This window comes from Ischnura elegans, chromosome 5, assembly GCF_921293095.1.
Source record: "Ischnura elegans chromosome 5, ioIscEleg1.1, whole genome shotgun sequence".
In the NCBI taxonomy this organism is placed as follows: Eukaryota; Metazoa; Arthropoda; class Insecta; order Odonata; family Coenagrionidae; genus Ischnura; species Ischnura elegans.
This window is the reverse complement of record NC_060250.1, coordinates 54,699,614-54,719,477: the sequence shown is the minus strand read 5'-3', so window position 1 is coordinate 54,719,477 and position 19,864 is coordinate 54,699,614. Positions and strand designations below refer to the sequence as shown.

At 39.4% G+C, this 19,864-nt stretch overlaps 1 protein-coding gene across 1 annotated transcript in view; it reads right to left on the bottom strand.

The window, feature by feature from the left end:
• LOC124158901 (probable G-protein coupled receptor Mth-like 3) overlaps positions 1 to 19,864 on the bottom strand; it is a 64,992-nt gene that overhangs the window by 8,395 nt on the left and 36,733 nt on the right. Inside the window, exons 2-3 of the mRNA XM_046534311.1 lie at positions 12,325 to 12,823; positions 2,197 to 2,398 (exon numbers count right to left, since the gene is read on the bottom strand). Of these exons, the coding sequence (XP_046390267.1) occupies positions 2,197 to 2,398; positions 12,325 to 12,821 (699 nt within the window). The 5' untranslated portion in view covers positions 12,822 to 12,823. The remainder of the gene's footprint in view (positions 1 to 2,196; positions 2,399 to 12,324; positions 12,824 to 19,864) is intronic.

Here is a 19,864-nt window from a genome sequence, read left to right as displayed (position 1 = left end):
AGTCACAGGGGTCATGACCCCCCCTCCCAAAATTTTATAAAAAAATTATGATTTTTATTTTCTAAACAGTTTATTTTTATAAACGATCTTAATTTCTCTTGGTGAATTGTATTGATGAATTCTACTCGGGTTCTCAATCAGGTTAACTCAGTCGTATAGGCCGACGTTTTGGAAGACGACTTGTCTCCCATTTTCAAGGCATGTTACTCAATGAAAGTCCAATAGGAGAAAAATTGAAGACAATTCGTCTTTCGAAACATTGGCCTATATGACTGAGTTAACCTGGTTGAAACCCAAGAAGAATTTATCAAATTTTTTTTAAAATCCTTGTAAGGGAGTCAATGGAATACGTATGTATATATGCAAATGCATGGCTACAAGTTTCAAACATGAGAATAGTTTGAGTTGTATTTATCGTAGAGCGTAGCACTCCCTACTGTAAAAGCGGGGTATTCCATACTCCCAGGACCTAGGTCATGATCCCCCCTACAAAATAGAATGCTGAATCCGGCCCTGCCTTCTCTATCCTAATCACCTGTCTGCCGTCTCTTCCAATAGGGTGGTTTCCTATTATTTTTTTATTGCCTAAATCGAAAGATTATTACTCCTGGAGTACGAATTTCAAGCTTTTAGATTTTTAAATGACGATATCTATTTTTCGCGATGAAATGAAAAGTGAAAAATTTCAAGCGCGCGAAAACGCGACGCGTAAGTGGGAATGATGGGAAAAAGTCCGTGCGACGCATTTCTGGTTCCCCCTCCCGCCTTGTGAGGTGACCTTGATCGAGGCTCTGAGCGCTGATAGGACGCAGCATGCTAGCGGGTAGCTGAGTACCTTGCTGGCTGGTAGCGCTTGGCTTAAAAAAGGTTTATTAGTACCTTATCAAACGAAGAAAACTTTCCGACCGTAGCCAGTTTTAATAGGTGATTATTAAGACGTGTTTCCCTGAGCTCTGTGCCTCATGCATGCATTGGTAACCTCAGACGATGTATAACTCCTATCCTCTCGTGTAGAAACTAGGTCCCTGTGACGTCACGAGGAGTGGAATCGCATGGGCGCCAATCTGGCCTTTTTCAAATGAGGATAAAATTTGACCCTTGCCATTCGTCTAAACCGGTATTTCAAAAACCAAATAATTTGTGTATTATGAATACACGGGTCGGTAACGAATCGCAATCAATGCCTTTCGTTTTCTTTGATGAAGGAAACTACCCTATTACTACCCCGTAGGTACTTTGTGTAACGGTGGCGTCACTAGGAATATGCTTTGGGGGGGATGGGATGGCCTGGAACGGAAAATTTTTTGAAAAATGACATGCCTGGATGTACATTTTACATCATTTTGGCATTAAAAATTCAAATTTAAGCAGATGCAGTTATTATGTTTCAAAACTAGGCAATAACTTTTTTATTTTTCTGATGCTTTGGGGGGAGGGGATCTATCCCCTCATCCCCCCCCCCATAGTTACACCACTTTCGTGAAACATATGCATGAACAGGGGCGGTCTGATCAGGTCGGCTGATCGGCGATCACCAAGGGCCCCGAACTTAGGGGCCCCCACAACGCTTGTGACAGCCATGAAGCGTATATATGGAAAATGTAGCAAAAAAGACTCACATTACTTGGACCAAAGTTTTTTTTGTTATTATAAAATCCTACATTTTCATTAATTGCTTTAATCACATCATACTCAGCGTAAAAAATATTATATAAAAATATAAACAAAAAAAAGGTGCCAGGAAATAAAAGAGAACCTGATACTTTTTTGAAAATATATTCAAAAAGGCTATTTTAGAGGTTTTTTATTATTTCAGTGCAGTTTCAAAGAAAAAATTCACTAAATATGTAATAGAACCATAATACATTATTAAATTAACTATAAGGTGTGCAATTCTTATTTTTCGTAGTATTTTTTCTTGCAAAATTGCTGTTTTTTAATTAATTTTTAAATAGGTTTTAAGAGCCAGAATAGTGGAAAAACCAATTCCGGTCCTGCAATTTCCTAAAATTTTCCCATACCTCCTGGTAACATGGGTCCCTTCATAAGCCTCAGAAGAGGGGCCACAATCATCCGAAACCACAACTGAGAATGAACTTTAAATGTACTCTTTTTTTCATTGGCCCGCACCTTATGTATATGAATGTTCTATATAGATGCTTTGGGACATAAATATTTGGGGAGAATTGTACGCACCGTTGGATCCATTGTTTCCCCGTCTACAGCAGCATCCACAGTCTCCACCACGTAGCAAAGTATCGGCATATACTTGTCCTCGTCGACGAAGTAATCAATGCAGAAGCTTCCCGGTTCGTCCATTTTGGTGCCGTTCTCAGTCACAAGGGATCCATCTTTGGAACTCAAAAAGAAATCTTCACCTTCGAGAAGCATTCTTCCGCTAAATGTGTAAGAAATAGAGGCTATATTAATCAATTTGTATTCTTGAGCAAAAAACGGAGTAAAGTAGGCACTGTCAGTCAGGGGCACAGCTAGGAATTAAGGCTGGGGGGGTTTTGGTGCAACTAATACCGGGGTGTGTGGGGGTATGGAAAACCCACCAGGATAAGCGGCAGGTGCGAGATTAATAAATTGCGGAATTTTAAGATAAATGGTTCAAAATGGTGAGTTTTACGGCTTTATGAGGGATATTTTATAAATCCTTACACTATTTTATTAGTAACATCAATCCAATTAAGTAAAATAGGTTAAACTTAAAAATTTCTCTGATCTCTGGGAGGGGGTTTTATCCCCCAAACTCCCCCCCCCTTGCTGCGCCACTGTTGTCAGTGAAACAGTGGATACAAGGCCATCACTTCGTAACACATCCTACCGGGGCCGTTTACATGTAAGGAAGGCGAAGCCCCTTTTCCCCATAATGAGAAATTAGGAGAAATATCAAGTATTGTAATCTGAGTTAGTTTTTGAATCGTGCGCGAGGGCATGGCTTTATCAGGCAATGATACTCAATTACGTGTATCGTACTTACAATGCATAATTTTATTTATTTAATTACGTATATTCATGCATACGTAAAATATTTCGGGGTTTATTAACTTTAAATAAGTTTACCTAACCTTACATTTCTCTCACCCTTCCAATAATATTATTGACCCACCGTCTTAAGGTGTAGCTAACCACTATTGGCTAGAATCCCCAGGAGAGATATGGAGAGGAAAACCTGAACGACAATATCGCCTGACGGAACTAGAGCATTATTCCTGAAGTGTTCAGGCAGACGAGATCGCCTCTCGTCACCGAGGTTACGCTCTGCATCTGTAGCCAAACAAATGTTTGTAGTTTAATAATAAGGGGTGAATGTAAGCAAAGGGAGCCGCCGCCCTCCGAAATGTATATGTATACGCATCTTCTTCCTCCCTCGGAACAGGATAATAAGGGCTGAAGAGAGAAAGAAGATATTTGTAAAAGTGGTAAAGGAAGGCAAGGTGTCTTCGAGATAAAGCGTGAGAAAGAGAGTATGATGGACTAAAAAGAAATATATTACATATGGAAGTGATGCAAGGGTCCAGTGTAAACTGCTGCATGGTGAATACACCGAAAATTCGGGAGATAATTGTAGACTTATCTAAAGCAAAACAAAAATCTGTGTTAAACAGCCGAAAATAAACCGCCACGGAGATATTTCTTTGAACAGAAGTGTCTCAAAATGGGAAGCTTTTCGTCAATTAGAGTCTTTCTCTCGGTGAAAGTTGCGCTGCTTTTCCTATCTGCGTTTGGCTTATTTCATTTTCTTGTTTCAAACTCCTTATTTTTCATTTTTTTACCTTCCCTATCCTTATTTTCAATAAAGTACAAGCATTTAAATATTTATCACATCCTAAAATAGTTAATCGGGAGTATTGATCATCTTTACTTCAGAAACTATAGGACTGGAAACGATATCTCCGGTCTTAAGTGGAATAGAATAACATCATTTCCTGGCTAAAACAACACAGGACTTGCATCACCCACCTTTATATTTACTAAAATTAGTAAGTTAATTTTCACATCCGATATAAGTAGATATATTTTGGGAATCCATAGTTTTCATTCATTTTAAAGTTTTCTGCGGCTATTTAAATGTCAGAGTGACCCAGAGGTGAGTATCTTACAGAATTGCTCTTTATGTCCATGTCCCAGGCTGTTACACCAGAAACAATAAAATAAGACTGATACTTTACCGAGAGGATGAGAGCATCAACTTTGTATTTTCGTGGACAATAAAGAATTTTAATAAAGCTTGGTCATAAAACGCTCAGAGTCCACCCCTAATGCCTGTCATTGGCTAAGGCAAGGAGCATAAAAATAACTATGTTTTTGCACAAAGGGTGGTGTTCTAAAAAAAACCTCGTCACACGTCCTAAGCAGAGAGCAATATAGTGAAGTACTATGTCCCTTGAATGAGACATTCGAAGCTTGTTATGGGCGTTTCTTCCATATCTTTGAAATCGGTGCTACTAGCCGTAACCTTCTCCTGTTTTTATCCTCCCCCAGCAGTGGCAGGGAAAAGAATCTGTGAAATTTCCAGGGAAGGCACCAGTAAGGGCTCACTTCAAAGGTTCATGAATTGGGTCATCAAACGCGGAATGCGACCTTATCGTTCAGGTGTTTTTCTAACAAGGGAAGTCCCTCAAGTGTCTTCACCAGATCTCGCTCAAATTTTAATTGGTTATGGGAAATGGATATCCATGAGGTATAGTTTTTCTCTCAGCTGCCAATGCTCAATACTTTTCGAGATACCTGTTTAGCGACAGACAAAAACAGGAAAACGCCTAACTTTATGCCATCCACAGCACAATAATTCACAGTCGGTGCTCTTTGTCCTAGCAAGACATTGTAAGGGGGTGTTGTTGCGCTGCAGACATTTTGGTTGCATAAATTTAGGTATTTTATGTTACTTTCCGTCGTTAACATCTCGAGAAGCATTTAGAGTTGGCGGGTGAAACAAAAATTACACCTCTCGGCTATCTATTTCCTATCACCTAGCCAAATTTGAACGAGATCTGGTGGTACACATAGAAGAGTAAGACAAAGAATTTATTCATTATAAGAAGTATCGCAAATTATGGGAAAAATCCGTTGATAATCACCGGTGAAACACTAGAGATTATGATAGCATTTTTCACTTAATGCAGTGCATTTTCAGAAAAAAATTTAGCAACCGCAAATATTATTTCTGTTTGGGTTCCAGTAGGCGGGATCCCCAATCAAGGATATTGACCGCAGATGCCAATATCTCCTGAAGTTAAGAGTTATGGCGGCAGTGGTCAACCCTTTCTAACCTAGAGCTACTTCTGGCAGAAATCAAATTTCACGATTTTTCATTTTGAAAACTTGAAAATTTTGCACTCAATCATAATTATCGTGACAGCTAAACATTTCTCTATTAAAATTTACGCCACAAAATAATGCGTAGTTTAGATATTTCCTAAGTAGAGCTGAAAATATATACATTTTTGATGCTGCTAAGGACAACATTGGGTTATAATGGGTTAATACAGTCCGGTTTTGAAAAAAAATTCGCATATAGGATAAACAACTTCCGCGCAGGCCATATTAAATCTCGGAAAAAGATATTTTCGGCCCACCCTTCTATTCACCCATTGAAATCACCGGCAAAAGATTGGTCGAATCATCAATTTTGAAGGGTCTTCGCATAAACATTCTTGTACATGCGTGAAAAATAATTTCTAACTTAAACTTAGAGTGCGGGAACGTTTTTATACGTTTTGCAAGAAACGGAGTAGAAAGGAGTGTGGTTGCGCTGCATATATTTGGGTTGCATAAATTTAGGCATTTTCCTGTTACTTTCCGACACCAATATCTAGATATGTTGAGCGTTGGCGGCTGAAACAAAAACTACACCTTATGGCTATCCATTTCCCATCACCTAGCCTAATTTGAACGACATCTGGTGGTAACACTGGAGCCAGGAGGTTGGAAATATACTGGAGGGAGCACCAATGCTCATTATATACATTATATATATGTTGTCCATTATATACATTAATGATCTCTGCTCCCGCATTAAAAAATGTTTCCCGTAAAATACGCTTATTTGCTGACGACGCTGTCATCTATCGCGAAATTAGTGATCACTCTGACTATGAAATTCTATCATCTGACTTAAACAACGTTCATTTGTGGAGCCAAGAGTGGGGACTCGAACTCAATCTGAGCAAATGCATGGCGTTACATTCCTTGCGGAATTCGTCCAACTCTAACCATGTTTATACAGTGGATGGTATTAACATAAAGGCAACAGACAAAGTGAAGTACCTGGGAGTTACGATAACCTCGAATCTCACGTGGGGAACACATATAAAGAATATTTGCGGCATAGCCCTGAAGAAATTAGGATTCGTCAAGCGTATTGTGGGAAGATTTTCGGATGAGAAAGTGAAAGAAAGGTGCTATTTCGCTCTCGTCCGACCGCACCTTGAATATGCAGCGAGCGTATGGGATCCGGTGCAGAAAGACATAATCCGCGAACTGAATAAAATACAAAGGAAGGCTGCGCGTTTCTTCAAAAACTGCTACGGGCGCACAGACAGTGTTACCCAGATGTTAAGCGCATTAGACTGGGAGCCGTTGGAGACTCGGAGGCTGCGCGCTAGGCTTAGATTGCTTGAACAATTGAGAATGGATATCTTTAAGAGCGACACAGAGAACATATTATTAGAGCCACACTATATTTCCAGGTCCGATAGAAGCGATAAATGAAGAGAGATGGTTTGCCGAACGGATAGATATGGGAATTCGTTTTTCCCCCGAACCATAAAGGACTTTAATAAACGCTAGTCCCAACCTCGTTAGAGCACTTCATTTTTTTTAGAGTTAAACGGCTGCTGTCCTAACACCCCCTGCCACACGCCTTTTAGGCGGCTCGCGGGGTATTATGTAGATGTAGATGAATGCTTCCGAGCGTGGATCGCAGTGTGGCAGGAATGGGGGTGCTTGGGTAGGATTAGCTCCGCCTACTTCGACCAAAACATTGACGATCACGTAAGGGTCAATGCTTACTATTTGGTGAAATTTTTGGTCTTAACTCGTCAATACATCAAAGCAAACTATGGAACACACACTGTAAATCTTTTTTTTCTTACTTCATCGGTAGGCTTCGCGAAGTTATGTCTCAAACATCTTTTCCCAAGAAAAAATATTTTATCAATCACCGCGGTTACGTTCTACAACCAGCTCAACTGAAAATAAAATTTTACGAGAATAAACTAGTCATTTCCCTGCGCTTATACTGGTATTTAATTTTATTACAGCCAATGGAAATCTAACAATTACAGTACAAAAGTATATTTTCAAGGACATCCCCACCAGTAAAGTGGCTAACAGGCACAGAATTCATTCATTAAAAGAAGTATCGCGAATTATGGGAAAAATCCGTTGATAATCACCGGCGAAACACTAAGAGATTACGTTAGCTTTTTCACTAAATACATAGCATTTTCAGGACAAAACTTAGCCACCTCAAACAATCAGTCGGAGACTAAGTCCAAAAGTTGTCAAACCAAGATGGCAGAACTTTGACCACGCTAAAAACTCGGAAACAGCGCCTCCAGATATTTACAACCTCCTAGCACTATAGGGACTTCCCTTGATAAAATAAAATAGAAACACTTTGTACTTTACACACAATTTTTTATATTTAGCGGCCGGTTTCGACGTGTTCTAAGTCATTTTCAAGCTAGACTGCCAGACGGGAATTTAGACGGAAACGCATCAGTGGCGTAGCCAGGAATTTCTTTCGGGGGGATCCAAAACCAGGGAAGAAAATGTTTGAAAAACAGGGTACGAATTAACCCTTTCTAACCCAGAGCTGCTTCTGGTAGCAATCAAATTTCAAGATTTTTCATTTTGAAATCCTGAAAATTTTGCTCTCAATCACTATTATTGTGGTAGCTAAATATATCGTCATTGCAATTTACGCCACAAAATTATGCAAAGTTTAGATATTTCCGAAAGAGAGCAGAAAATTTATGCTTTTTTGATGTTGCTTAGAATCAATATTGGGTAATAATGGGATAATGGGTTTTAAACTAATTTTAACGCTTATCATAATCCAAAAAAACTTCATTTTTCAAATAAATCTATTGTAAATTCACGAATTTTCAATATTTTGCTTACTTTTATGATGCAAAGTAACTTTGTTTTATATGTCGGCGGGGGTGGGGGGGTTCGGACCCCCCGGGCCCCCCCAGGTTACGCTACTGAAACGCACTACTGTGACATTTAACCTTCTAAAGGCGTTCCCTTTCCGGTTAAGTAAGTAAAGAGAATTGCGTCCGTGGAGTGAGAACTTTTCAGGGTGGATACAAAAGAAAGCGTTGTTCGCTCAGGGTTGCCCTTCACTGACAAGGCCTCTGAGGAATGCACTCAAAAAAGAGTGACCATCCAAGTGATGAGCGCCTAGAAGATGACCTTTTAAACAATCGGTTAAGTTGAGAGCTGGGTAGGAGTGCTGCGGCAAACAAGGCTTTCGATGGCTTTGATGTAAAAAGCAAACAAGTAGTCTCTTCACACGCGCTAAATGGGTTATTTCCTCGATAGGATGACTAAGGAATATACAAACTGATGGTATACGGTATTGAAGACTTCTCATCGGGATAAGTCACCGTCAGTGTTTTTAAATATGGCTCTCGCACAAATCGGCGCCCCAGGTCTGGAAATTAGTCTGTGATAGACACACATAAGGGAGTAGACTCACCGATATGGTGTGCTCTTAAGCAGATACGGAGAAGGAAAAAGGCCCCAAACCTTGCCGCAATATAGCACTACAGCTCTTTTTTGAGTGCATCAGGCAGCGCATAATAGGGCTGTTTATGCTCTTCTCCAAGGAAGATTGGAATACATTGCTTCAAAGAAATACATAATTCAGATGCCCTAAAAATGGCTTAAAATATGTGCTTTAGCGGAGATGCTTATCAATTTAAAAAATGTACACTCGTGTTTTAGAAAAATACTTTTGTCCTGAGTTGGCGCCAATGTGATAACGCAGCCAAGCCCCGCCATAAAGGGTGGTAAACGCTCAACAGGCACCCTGCAGAACTAGAGCCATTCAATGCACTGTGTTTGGAAAATTAAAAACACAGGAGGGGCAGAAAGCGTTTGAGCTGTTAAGTTGCTGTTTCAGGGACAGCCGTTTTCAAGTTCGGAAGGTAAATTTCCAGCCACCAGCGCTCTCTTGCATGTTATATTACCAGTGGTGTAAATAATTTATTCACGTCAAGACGCCAATATATTGTAATTTGTGAATAGTTCCCGAGTTCCTGCATATGATTAAATGATTATAAAAATAGGGCTATCAATTTGGCGTTTTCTGCTGCATCGCGGCATTGTTGCAAATAATATTTCTGTTCGGATTCCACCAGGCAAGAATCCAAATGAAGGAATTTTTTTATCGCGGATGCCAATTTCTCCAGACGTTCAATGTTCTGGCGGCAGTGGTTAGTACAATCGGGTTTTGAAAAAATTCGGATATAGGACCTTGACATTAGTTGACAACTTTCTGCACTGGCCATATTTAATCTCGAGAAAAAGATATTTTCGGCCACCCTACTGCTCACCCATTGAAATCTCCGGCAAAATGTTTCGTCAATTTTGAAGGGGCTTTGTAGAAACATTCTTCTACATGTGTAAATTATACAATTTACCATCCCGTCAATGACCTTCCACATAAAAGCGATTTGTTTGTTGTATAAATAAGTTTGCTGTATAAAACCCAATATTTTTTATTATTTTACTTGTAGGTAATAAGAATTAATAATCACTTGAAATAACAAAAAATTCCATTTTTGAGCCTTCACGGAAAAAAATTAAATTAATGTTGAAAACCCTATTCGAAAATAATATTCGAAGTAAATTTAAATAAAGTAACAAAAATAATTATATAAATATAATATGATAAAATAACTACTATATGAATAATATAATAAAAATGATTCGAAAATGAATTTAAAATAATTTGTAAACCTATTCGAAAGAAAAACTTCCTGCCACATTTTCCATGCTAAAATGTCACAACTGGGCTTGCCCCTTCCTAGACCATGGCTTGCCCCTCCCTCTAGTTATGATCCTGGGTACTCCCTTGCAACAACCAGCTACTAACATTCAAAGCAAGCATCTGCAGAATGAAAAGGAACATCGTCCTTTGGTTTTGGTTCAATCCATCCTATAATGTTCCATTTGATGCTTGCTAAGCGCGGACCTGGATTTTCACCATATACATTGCAATGATTCAAAACTGTCTCCAAGCTGAAGAATGATCGCAGGCTTTCCCGGCGTAGAGAGTCGAGGAAGGTTACTCGGGAATTCCACCGGGTCAGGTTCTCCAACTCCATCTCGGCCGACGTTTCGATGCATGAGTTTTCCATCGTGTCCTGATGACGGTGGACAACTCGTATATCGAAACGTCGGTCGTAGTAACCTTCCACTGTCGTAGTAGTAGTAGCAGTAGAATTGAGCGAAAGGGTGCGTCGACGGCAGGGTCATTTTGCACCACTACTCAATCGTATGATTCCCTCCACTGTCTTCCAGCTATTCGATGCTAAACGAATGTATACAATCAAGTTTAGCAATAAAACTACAATAGATGAAAAAGTAAAAACCCACGTTGCATCTTGCAATTCAAATGTAACTCTCTTCCCGATTAGCTATCGACTTTGTATTTCTATTGCAGATCCGAACGAGACGAAGATGCATTCTAAAACTATTTCTACGTCATCAGAGTCAGTATGATCCCCTTTTTCGACATTTCGATTTTACAGCTTGCGTCAATTAGACATTAGTTTCGCAAGTAGAACTGTTAATCGATGGCAGTTATGAGATTCTACGTCTCGGAAATACCTAGAATTCATCGAGTTAAAATACGTTTCAACTGCAGCATTCACATGACTCCGAGCCGCGCTAAATATTTTTCAGAATTCTTCGTCCATTCCAATTTGAACCATTTGGGATTCACGGCAAAGGGCGGCGCGCGGAAAAAAAAGTCGAATCGTCCAGAAGCGGTTTTACATACACCCACATCGAGTTGTTATTTTCTTAATTTTCAGCTTCCCTCTTTTAATTAATGTAAGTAATCTTATCTTTACTCTGACTTTAAAGTCAGAAAAAAAATTTTCCCCCAAAACCCCTGAGATCTACGTGACCCCCCATACTTGTTTCACATTTTTCAGCTCTAATTTTAGTCTTATTTCTTAGTCCGCCTTAAATAAGTATCCCAGTATTTTTATCATAAATCTTGCATCAATAGTTGAAATCATTTATGAATCAACCCATGAATACGGCTACAAAGATTTTCAGCCTATTTTCTTCAGTATAAGCTCACTCTGCGTCTCCCCTGTGTAATTTCTACTGTCGACGGCGGTGATTTCCATACCCTGGCATCAAGGGGACACATTACTTCCAATCAGCCTGTCATTTTTTGACCAATTGAATGTTTAGATCTGTAATAATCATTAACCTTCTCCTCTAATTTCATAGCATTTCAGCAATTCAAAGGGGGTCGAAGCCATGGTACGGAGGTGGTGGAGTGTGGAATTTGGGGAGCAGTTTTTTTTTCGATAATTCAATGACAGATGTTCCCAAAGTGGGCGCTACTGACCCTTGGGGGCGGTGATCTAGTTTATGAAGGCTAGAAGAACCAAGAGGGGGTCAGGGTGGCGCTGGAGAGCTTCCGCAGCCTTCTGGATATACTTCGCATTTTCACAGTAAATGGTGATTTTTTTTCTCGTTTACTTGCATTCATGACACTAAAAAACAACAAAAATTGTCCTATGCATCGGGGGGCTTGACTAAATAACAAAAGACAATCATTTTCTTCTTTTCTCCTGATTGAGGTAACATTGAGGCGGGACTCCAACCCGCGACCTTCAGTTTGGAAGGAAATGATTGTAATCCGCCGTCACCTAAGAGAATGTTTGGTACATTATTTGCATCCTTTTGGATTCCTTTTCTACTTGAATGTATAGAGGAAAATATACAAAAAAGACAGTAAAAAGTTTAAAAATAGAATAAAATCCGAATATTCAAGCATGATGGAGTGTAAGTTTTCCTTACTGCAATAAATACTTGCAATTATGCACGATTATAAGTTTCATTATGACCTAGGTTTTAACGTTACTACATCCTTGAAGATGATGATGTAGTAACAGTGAAATCTACGTCCTAATAAATTCTATAATCGTGGAAAATTGCAAGTATTTATTTCAATACTTGAAAACAGCACGAGAGAAAATAACAGCATAAGCTACTGTTGCTTTTCGAGTTTAAAACTCTCTGGTGATGTAGTGTGCCCCCATAAGTAATTTTTCTCACCTACTCTCACACTCGTCCTCAGCTGCGTGAAAGATGAAGAAGGGCTTCTCGAAGCCTTCGCCGGAGACGTCGCGCATGACCGACGGCTTGAACCACGGCTCCCCCGGCTCCGCCTTGTGCGAGACGCACCCCAGGCTCGACTTGCTCATCGCTTGGTGCAATGGACAGCACTTTCGGAGGCAGGGCCGGGAACCAGGGCCGGCCGCGTTGCAGGGGCATACGACGTAGGCCTCCGGAGAGTCCTCCTTGAGCACCGTCTCGCCCTCGACCTCGAAGTAAGCCTCTCGGGGCCACAGAACTCCATTCTCTGGGTCCCAGGCGCTGCCGTTGATCATAGGCGCTAGCAGGGGAACGTCTAACCTCATCCAGGCGGGGCAGGGAGCGTCCCCCGGCCGGGGAGAGGCGAGCGCGATTGTCGACGAAGCCAAGATCATCAGGAGCGCGACCGTGGCCCGCCGCCTCCAGTGTACAGAGGGAGGCACGTGATGGTCCCCCATGGCTGCAGAAAAAAATTGGGAAATTTAGTTAACGTAGTTCACTGGAAGTACCATGTAAATATTTTTGTCGTGAAAGTTTCCGTTAAATAAGAATGTTATTCTTTTGCTTTCTTTGGTGCATTTTCAGCATAGACTTTCTACTAAGCGAATATTTTCTATAGGTCCTGAGTGACACCATATGGATTACTCGGCAAAGAGCATTGAGGACATTGATATTTAAAAGCCATTTTTCAAATAATTGAAGAACGATAAATGATTTCCCCTTAATTAATCAGCGATAAATGTTTTCCCCTAATTGTTCCTAAATTTTAAACTAACAAAGTCTCTAACATCAGTGCTATAATTTGTTTTTCAAGGAAGACTAGTTTGAAAATCGTGTGCCCCGTAATTCTAGGTAATCCACATATCATTATCTAAGCTTTTGTGCGCAAAATACGCAACAAAACGAATCAGCGATTCTAGGTCCTGGGACAACTCTTTTTCGCCGTTAGCTGCCCAACACAGCAATCTAAGCTGTTGGTTACGTTTTTCGGGGGCGCCCCACGTACTTATTGAGTTTGTTTCCCGACGTTTCGTGGCCGTTGGTGGTCACTTTTTCGAAGGGAATCAGGACAATCAAGGAAGATATTTGTAAGGTTTCGTGAGTACAAAAAGTACATGGGGCACAACCGAACAACATTATCAACAGCTGCAACGACTCGCGAAGACCTCAACGAAGAAATACATCAGTCTAACATCCCATTAGGGTGGCTGTCAGGGTGAAGCTCAAAATAAGATCACTGTATGAAATAAAAGACAAATCACGGGTAAAACTCCGAGGGAAACGTCAATTGCAATCAATGCATCGATCAGTCAATGAAAAGCAAGCAAGGAAGAACGAGTGTGGGGAAAAATACACAGAAGGGGGAAGCGAACATTCGAGATTCCTATCCGCTGGTGATGGTGCAAAATTGCGTATCGAATTCGTGGAAGAGGTCAACATTGGCATGCGAAAAGGCACCGCGGCCCCAGTGAGCATGGGATTTCTTTCCAATGCTATCATCTCCGATAAGGTGGTGGAACCATCTCTCTGCACATGCTCAAAGCCACAACCGGCTAAAGTTATTTCCCGGAACTCGTCCAAATACTATAGAACCCACTTTCAACCGCTTACTGATAGATTCATAAAAATGTTTGGGGTGAACAGGACGAGATACAACAAAAAGACATAGAATCGACCTCATCAAAAATCGTCTGAAAATCAAGCAAAACTTGTCGAAATACTATTTTTTTATTTCAGTGTTTCCAGCTGCCTCCATTCCTTTATTTTTGGGGCCATTAGGGAGTCAAAAAATCAGTTTTTCAAAAATGACATTTTTCAAATCAAGCGCACATGATACGTTGAGTAATCAGCGAGACATTTTTTTCGCGATAGCTAGTTTCGTCCTTGAAAGTCGAAAGCTATAACGAATAGAAAATAAGAACGCCGAATTGCGGATAAGGAAAAATTTTCGGCATGCGTTAGCTATAAAAGGTCTAAACATTCAATGGAAATGGTAGAATTTGAAGAGCTGTGCAAGCACTTCGAAATGGAATCGACTATATTGGACCTAATTTTATTCAAATAGACAATAAATGATCGCACTTGTAAATTATCCCGTACCGAAATGTATCCCAATCTGCAACACACAGATTTAAGACTAACGAGAATATATTTACTATTCCAGGCCATAGATCTATGGAAGTCACATCGTTAGTAAAAAGACATTCTGGGGTGAAGTAGAAAAAATAAAGCATAAAAAATAAAGACATTGAAAAATGAATTAGGGGAATCTTTACACCGTCGACTGTAAAATTTTCCAGCGTCACAAATATAAAAGTTTTAAATGTTAGGAAATATGGAGGTAAAATTTTCAAATTTTATATTAAGAAAAAGTTTGAAAAGAGTTAACTCAATAAAACAGAAAATTTTCGAGATAATGGCATTAAGTCTTAATGATAAATACGTAACCAAAAGGAATTTGGCACTGAAGTGATGACTCTTATTAAAATCGCGGAATAAGCTAGCCTTTTTTATTTTAAGTCACTGCGTGGAATAGAACGTAGGCTTACATGGAACATATTACCAATCACCCAGCAAATTTCTCCCTCCCACGTTCAATATCCATGTTCAGTTTCGCTTGAGACCGATTACTCTTCTTAATGTCCCTATTATATTGTTCTCCTTCCCTCTCTTCCCTTTCTTACCCAATAACCATCCCTGTATTAATTTTTACCTCTCCTAACCAGCGAAACAATCTAAAAGCACGCAACTCAGTGCTACGATGAGCTATTTGGTCCCATGAGGTGAATCCTAACCTTAGAAACGCCACGTATAATCCATCACGCCAAAAGTGTCAGGCCCCTGAGAAAGAATGAGTCAGTCACGATGAAGGTTCATTTTTAAAATAAATAATACCACATAAGCACTTAATGACGGGTACTCTCCACCCAATTTTTACGCAGTTTGTCAAATTACTTTGTGACCTAAAATCCACCACGAGGCATCATACCCACTTTCATTTCCACAGTTTCTTTTTATTTAAATGACCTTCACCTGATAATAGCCTTGACCTAACCACCAAAGAACGACTATCACATCAAGGTGCTTAGGAATGAACAGATTATGAATATTTCAAAGATTTAATTTTTTTTACCAATTGACGCAATTGGAGCGTCCTACATTCAAAGAAATTTATTTGAAACGTACCCGTAGACGTCATTAGTAATAAAATTAAGAAATAAAAAAATGCATTATGACGAGGAAAAGAAATAACTCAGTGCTAAGCCATGAAATATGAAGACAAAAGATAATATAATGAAGCTGAAGGAAAAAACGTGAGAGCTACATTAAAAAATGAACTGCTATGTTATCTCAAAGATAATTTTAAACTCGGACAATTCATATTTTTTCAGATATTTTTTGTCACATTTTTTATTCGTCGGCATTCATTAGGGTTTACTTATGAAGACACCCGCTGTCAAGCTCAGGATCCTTTCGTATGTTTTTAATGTTGATTTATAAAATGCCTAAATGGAACATTACCACCGATTAAATCATTTTTCATGCCAGATAATTTTTATTTTTATTTTATTTTACTCTCAAGCCATCAAATACAGCTCATATTGGCCATTTTAAATCGAGGTATTCAACAAATTTAATAAGTAAACGTACACGAACAACCACACCCTTGGCCGGGGAAACCTTCCCAGGCGGGACTAGAACCCGCGACCTCTTGTTTCACGGGCGAGGACGTTACCCCGCCGCCACCGAGGCCGGCATTATGATCAACAATGGCGCTCATCTTGTAAAATTTCAACGGCATAAATTTAATTACATTTCACTCGTTATTTCTTGCTATGATATGTTGGTTTGTAGCAATAAACTATTGCCTAATAACGGCTGGCGAGTTTAATTCAAATAACGAAGAACTTACGACTTCATTTGATCACGTCTTAGATCAGTTAGATCCAGCCTGACACCAGTGCGAGACTTCCAAACATGCCCTTTAACCATGTATTTTAAAAGCGTGAATGCGCAGAAACTGAATGTAAGGATCGTGAATTCTGTGGTGAAAAAGATGTCCTATGCGATCATAGTAATTAATATTTCGAGTGGCAATCTCATCCGAGTTATGCGAGATAAAAACAGAGGCCGAGGAAAAAAACACAGTCACGTGATTAAGTTACTCACGGTTTTCTTCTCCATAATGACTCCAAGTTAATTCAAGTTTAGTAGTAGTGGATAAGGATTAAAAGGGTTAGGAAAATACAATCGGGGCCATTCCTTACGCATATCTAGGCCTTCACCGAGGGTCAGTCTTTGATATCTAGGGACGATTCATACCAAATTCCACCAAACCCGTTTTCTTCTCTGTTCTTTTCCCGCTTTTGATCAAATTCTCTCATCTAGAACAATGCCAATGGTACTAAAAACTACCTCAAACATCTCAAGTACAAGAAGGACACCAACAAAAACGGAACCACCGCGGAATACCGTCCATGGACATTTGTGACACTAGGAAAATGGAGCCGCGGATGGCAGAAAACCAGCCAGCGCGTTCTACGATGCATCAGTTTTTGCTCTATCTTCATTTTAATTGTGCTAGAGAAGAAAAAATTCAGAACAGGCACGTCATTCGGTTTTCCTTATTCAGTTGCGCTCATCAGGCCTGCATGTATACTAAGAAGCTAGTTTTTTTGTTAACTTGCCAGTAAGCTGATCTAATTTTTTCCGGCAACCTAATTATCTATTGAGCAACCTTGGAGTGCCCTAAGACAGATGTCGCGAAAAGCTTTCCACGAACAAGGATAGGTTTCTTGCAAAACGCGAGACTTTCTTTTGCATTTGATTCAATTCACGAATTTCAGTTCTTCCTCGTTTGATCACAAATTCAGGAAGCGTACGAGACATGTGGCCCAAATCACGCCGTGAAGTCGTATCCTTCGATGCATTCACGGTATAAAACGCCATTTCGCTTGCGTTCTCATTCTCGAAAAACACAATTTTTATAAATACGGAACTGCAGCCTTAATCCTCAAGTTTGCCTTGCCTCATTTCCTTTACCGCTAAAATGCGCAAAGCGTATGGCTTTTCTTCGCTTTAGAAGCCGCCGCAGATTTCCAAGCCGGCATGAAGATAAAAACCAGTTCAATGTACTTCAGCATCACGTTTAGACGACGTGGGTATCATCCAAGTCACAATTAAAAGAAATAGCTTACTACCGAGTTAGATCCATGTGCTCAATCCACCCAGTGGAAGTTTTTAAATGCAACTCTCTACACTGGGAAGAACTCAAACTAAGTCATTGACGCAGCTCATCGTTATTACTTACAAATATCAAGTCTATTTTTTAGTATAATGTAGCGTATACACAGTCATCAAATTAATACTTACTCAACGACTACATAAATAAGAAAATACGAATACGAATTCAATCCAAGGCCAAGCTGAGAGTAAACTTAAAATTAAATAAGCATAAGCATAAAACAGTAGAAGACTTCCTGCAAATCAATCTACACAAATTGTAAATTTTTATCTTTCAGATAATTCATGAAAATTTTTATACATAAGAAATAATGAAGTCGTATTTGATATTTTCCTGACTTGATGGAGGCCATTTGATGATAAATAAGTTCATTAATGATACCTTTGCCGCAACATATCACTACTACTCACAGATATGAAAATTTTACTTCCAGGCGTAAGGGAAATCAAAAATTATTTATTAGTAGTATCGAATGCCCGGGTCTTCAATAAAATGTAATACTTATGAGATTCCATTCAAGATATGTCATTGAATCCTAAATACAAATTCACTGCTAGTAAGGTATGGCTGCAAAACCAAAAACTAAATAATAATAATAACATCATGCATCAAATCACTTCCCCTCGATCTGCCGAAATATCTCTGGCGTAAAAATAGATCGAGTCATCCAAATACTTGCAAACTGATTGAAATCCACCAGGCAATACATGAACAAACTTTATGAAAGTAAACATAATATTCAGTTCCTCCCATTCTATGTCAACTCCGTCTCTTTATTCCGGGTTTCTTCATCAGAAAAAAGGTAATTACCTATTTTCGGTCGAGAAAACGTGCTTAAAAGCTAATAAAATTTCTCGTTGTTGAGCTGACTAAAACAATAACTTACTTAGATTTTGACATTAGTGCTTTAGTAATGTTTCGCGGAAAAACAAAACGGCTCATCGATAGATGCCAGATTTTTACCTCCAACCATTTTCTTTCGCCAAAAAGTGGAGAAAAGTGAAAGCCTCTTAAAACAACACGCGCAAAAAATGCGGAAATGGATATTAGTGAGTTTGGGAAGAAGAGACAGGAAATGGCGCGGATACAACATTTCTCAACTCTAGTTGGCACACTTACGTGTGGTGGATAGACAAAAATACGGTAGAAGATATATTATATTCAACTAAAAGCGTAGGAGTCTTTAATTTACGCGGTTCCACGGACCCCTTGGACAAGATATTTTCAGACACAAGATGACTATGATGATACTGATATGGCTGTCATTTTCGGAGAGACAAACGCTCCATTTCTGCAGCTTGAAACTAGATTAGTGGCTCTATTTCTTACAACACCTCAACGCCCAAATGTTTCTCAGCCACCAAACTCAAGGTTGTTGGACTCGATAAAATCTACTTGGCTTCATGATAGATTGCCTAAGATACTGTATCATTTCAGGTGAATTGAGTCTAAGTCAAGAAATTTTGATAAGTCACCGACTTAGATTCGAATAAATAAATCATCATCATGGGGATAGCGGTCCATGTGACCGTATAATTACAATAAATTCAAGGTTAAAAATCCAAAGGTGTTTTAGTCGTGGTGCTACAACAATTACCTAAAGTCAAGCACATATGGCGCGATTCAGCTCTCACGAATTATACATCATTTATTCTATCATACAAGTAGTTGAAATGTAGACATTTAGAAATTTTGAAAAGAAGATAAATAATTCGCAACAAAGGTCAAGCAGTACTTAGTACCTAAAACCTATGGAGTAATCACAGGGTCAGAAATTAACTACACATCACCGCCCTAAAACCAGCGGGTTAACGATGTGAAAGTAAAAGGCAACAAAGTTGCTGAAGAAACGACGCAGCTGTTCGATGAATTGACGAATTACGGCCATAAATTGACAATAGATGTTGATGATTCCCATGTAATTGATCCGCAGGTTTCAATTTGCGGTGAGAGCTGTAACGGCTTTCTTATCGTTCGCATGACATAGGAAGTCATCTACATCTTCTTTTTTTAATATTCTTTTTCTTCAATTGTTTGGCTAATAGCTAAGATCATTCATAGTATAACTGATAAGCGGTTATGTTTGCAAGGGTTCTGGTTGACGACTTACCCGGTAGGAAATGGAGCAAGTGTATAAAGAAACCAGATGCAGCCATAAGCCGGGACGTAATAAGACTGTTGAGCGTCCTATCCAAGGAACGAATTACTTAGTCCTTCCTTGAAAGTTCCATTCACACAGTACTCATAGTATATACC